The following is a 3,676-nucleotide window of genomic DNA, read 5'->3' as shown; positions in this document are numbered from 1 at the left end:
ATTTAACGCAAGTTGCGTTGTATTAACTAACATTATTAGTAGTTCAAATAAATACAAGGGAGTTCGTCATATATCATTTTCACCCTCTCAGAGAGAGAGAGAGAGAGAGAGAGAGAGAGAGAGAGAGAGAGAGCCTATTATTCACGAAGCCAAGAGTACAACGTCTATTACCATTACGCATGCAGAATTAACATTATTTTAGTCTCTTGTGTCTTTCATTTACACTGAGCTTGATACTCGCCTGTGTCCATTTATTTCATTTACCGAGTACTTCAGCCAAGGACTGAGCATTTCCAAAATTACCATTACCTGTCGTTGCCGGAGTGGTCTTTTCCATTTTTTATCACAAAAGACTTGCGTATACCACAAGCACGAACTGCACAGTGTGCCACGCAAATTCATTACTTCCAGACAAGGAAGCCTACCAGTCTAGGACTGGCCACCACCAGTGCACCACAGGTCTTACCATTTTACAGTGCCCCTATGTGACACTGTCCATCGACTGGCTGCTGAAGTACTCCCACCTTTTACTTTCTCTCCTCCACCATTACCCCCTGCCACGAACAGAGTGCCATTTCATTTCAGTATACTTGAGTATACTGCATGTAGTGTTGTCCGACGGGACACACCAGCACGCTATCAGTGCGACAAAAAGAACGCCTCCTCAAAGTGCCGTGCACCTGTACAGACGTACAGGTATCCCTTTACCTGCTTGCCCATCCTTACGAAACGGCCAGTTCATTAGTGTTTCCATGTACAAGGGTCAGTGATCCTTCGGAACACTCCCCAAGGGAACGCCTCCCGAAGTGCCGCAATACCAGCCCTAAGTGCTATCCAAGGATGGCCTCCTCAAAGTGCTGTGCACCTGTACAGATGTACAGGTAGCCCTTTACCTGCGTGTCCGTCCTTACAGAACGCCCAATCCATTAGTGTATCCGCTATCCCAGATCACCCAATCAAGGAACGCCTCCACAAGTGCCGTGCACCTGTATTGGACCTACAGCTTGCCCATTCCAGCATCCCCCAAGTTAGGAACGCCCTTAAGTGTGACGTACACCGCACACTCCATTTGATTTTCTCACCTCATTAGAAGGTGCCATTCCAGAAGTGCCACCAACTTACGGGGCACTTCCCAAGTGCCACAGAGGACCCAGTCTTTTAAGACTTTTTATTACCACCTTGCGGAACACATTTCTAAGTGAGTGCCACGTTACACAGTAGGCACTCCCATTCCATCCAGTGCTACTCCTGGCCACCATTATTTCTAACTTTGTCCGAGCCTCTACTGCAGCCTAAGGAAAATTTCTTCCCCTGCTTCCCACGACTTCTTTGCCATAGAGCTAAAGAAGCTCTGAACCCTCATAACTCTGGGCAAAGAGGCCGGTTACACTGGACCAGCACTCAACCAGTGGGTGAAGGCGCAGCAGGATGTCACGCACCTGCAAGAAAAGGAAGAAAGGGAAAACCAGAGAAAAGCCAGAGAAGCAGAGAGAAAGGAAAGAGAAGCAGAAAGGAAGGCAAGTGAAGAAGAGAGAAAGCATGAGCTAGCTCTCATGGAGAAGGAACTCGAAATCAAGCGGGAGAAGGCCCGTAAGGAGAGCATCTTAGCTCAAGCCATTCTGCCAGCTTCCAACCCTGCCCCCACTGTGTCTCACAGCCCCGCCATCTCTGGTCAGCCTCTTACCATTTCACCGCCTACCTCGTCCACTTTTGAAGAGGTAAGCCCACCAGTTAACCCCGAACTTGTTTTCGAGGGTGATTCAACGGAGGACTCATTCACCTCCCCACATCAAATCACTGCCAGAGAGGACTCTTCACCTGTGCCAGAGCACACTGCAAGCCTTGGTGACCCCACGGATTCGCAACCTGTGGTGCCATCTCGGCCTTATCGTCCAGTGCCACGGAAGAAGTTCTGGAAAAAGTTCTGCCGAGACTGTGGCCGCAAGGGTCACATGGCTGCAAATTACGGAGGGTGCGATAATCACAATATTCCCACCATTGCAATGGCCGTTACCAATTCATTATCCGCCAAGCCACATCAGAGCCTATGACGACTCTGGCGCTCAAATCTCCCTGATACGGGAAGACCGAATCCCCTGAGTAGCTAACGTTGATAGACATCAATTGATCACCATTGAAGGTATCAATCATATCAAGCTGATCCTTCCGACCGTACAATTGAGAGTCACCAGACCTCACTTCTCCAAAGTTTGTACCCTTGCAGTTGAAAGCTACATTCCAGGAGGTTATGAAGTCTCCCTCGCATTTCAAAATGCCTAGGGGTCCTAACCCCACGACAAATCACTCCAAAGCAAGGAGCCATCCAAAACCTACTTCCTCCCGGAAGTACGGCCACCAACAGTCTTCCCCGCTACCAAGGAGGGAGATTGATCATTCAAAGTTCCGTTGCAAAACCTGTAACATAATAGGGCACTCCACTAATTGGCCTGGCTGCCCTAGCAAGCTCCAGGCAGCAGACACTGTCCATTCTCCATAAGGCTTACCCTTCCACGAGAGACAGGAGCCTCTGTCTCCCATTACCAAGGGCCCGCTGAGAGGTATTGCACCTCCGGTCGACCTCAACACTCTGCCAGTGCCACTTGGCAGCACTGAGCAGTGCCAAGCTCCGTCCAGCCTGGGCGTAGAGCCACCACAAACCTTGACCTTTGCGCCTGGCCCCAAGCTAGCGCCGGCACCTAACTTTATCAAGGATCCTCCTACAGGAGATCCTCCAACAGGCATGGAGCTTACCACAGCCCATGGCCAATCTCCAGTCCATGATTCTTCTTCACCCTCACCTCTGTCGCTCGAGGATGAACCTCCGGCAGACCTTACCTTCACACCTCTTCTGGACGACCAGGAACTGCCCGACCAGGAGTCAGCCTGGAGTCTCACCCTTATGACGGCTGTCGCAGCAGCCGGAGTGAGGGCCTCCCCTGCAGTAGGTTCCACCTCTACGACGGTTGCTGCAGATACCGAAGTAGGGTGTTTTCCTGCAATCCCTCAGGCTACCACTGCCTCTGCCCCTGACAGCATTTCTGGCCTTACCCCAGAGTCAGTGCCGCCGTCTACTCCTAAGACTGGTCTAGCCAGGCCCTGGAGGAATAAGAAGAAGAAGAAGGGACGTACCAAATTAACTCACTAACCAAAGAGCCACATGCTCTCCTTGGCACCTGTGCCCGAGGTACAGTGTCACATTCATTTGCAGAGTGATCCTGGCACCTACCCAGAGAAGGTAGCCAGCCTGATCTTTGCCAGTAAAACTAACCCTCTAACCCTTACAATTGGTAATACTAACCCTCATGTAAATATCATAATTACCTCATTATATTTCCATCCTGGTACACTACTAATCACTCATCATCCTCACGCATCATTGCCTCATCTCATGTATTTTAACGATTCAGTTTAATAAACCACTGCTGTGCATACCGCATTCTGGAATTATTGCGTCTCTAATTAACTGTAATGAGTAGGTTAGGCTAATAATTTAGTAACAGGGCATTAGGGTAGTAGCAAGTAGAATTTTCAAGTAACCTTACATAGGGGTAGAGTAGACTGTCGTCACAGACAACCTGTAGTTCTCACTTAGGTTAGACTACATTAATTCAATAAGTTAGTACACTTAGCATCTCCACCTATAAGTTAGGTAGGCCACTGTAGTTAGACGTATCGC

General features: G+C 49.3%; 1 protein-coding gene across 1 annotated transcript; it reads left to right on the top strand.

The window, feature by feature from the left end:
• Window positions 1–1,553: 1,553 nt before the first annotated feature.
• LOC135197482 (mucin-2-like) lies at window positions 1,554–3,145 on the top strand. The gene is made up of 2 exons (XM_064224547.1): window positions 1,554–1,755; window positions 2,595–3,145. The coding sequence occupies exons 1-2, from the start codon at window positions 1,554–1,556 to the stop codon at window positions 3,143–3,145; spliced, it is 753 nt and encodes a 250-aa protein (XP_064080617.1).
• The last annotated feature ends 531 nt before the right edge of the window (window positions 3,146–3,676 follow it).

This window comes from Macrobrachium nipponense, chromosome 21 (genome assembly GCF_015104395.2).
Source record: "Macrobrachium nipponense isolate FS-2020 chromosome 21, ASM1510439v2, whole genome shotgun sequence".
Classification (NCBI taxonomy): Eukaryota; Metazoa; Arthropoda; class Malacostraca; order Decapoda; family Palaemonidae; genus Macrobrachium; species Macrobrachium nipponense.
The sequence above is the reverse complement of the archived record's forward strand: the minus strand, read 5'-3'. Positions and strand labels throughout refer to the sequence as shown.

Bases quoted from the DNA above. Each gene is read 5' to 3' on its own strand.
- LOC135197482 (XM_064224547.1), top strand. From the start codon at position 1,554: ATGGAGAAGGAACTCGAAATCAAGCGGGAGAAGGCCCGTAAGGAGAGC. The intron at 1,756-2,594 runs GTGATTCAACGG...ACACTCTGCCAG, and splicing joins CCCCGAACTTGTTTTCGAGG to TGCCACTTGGCAGCACTGAG.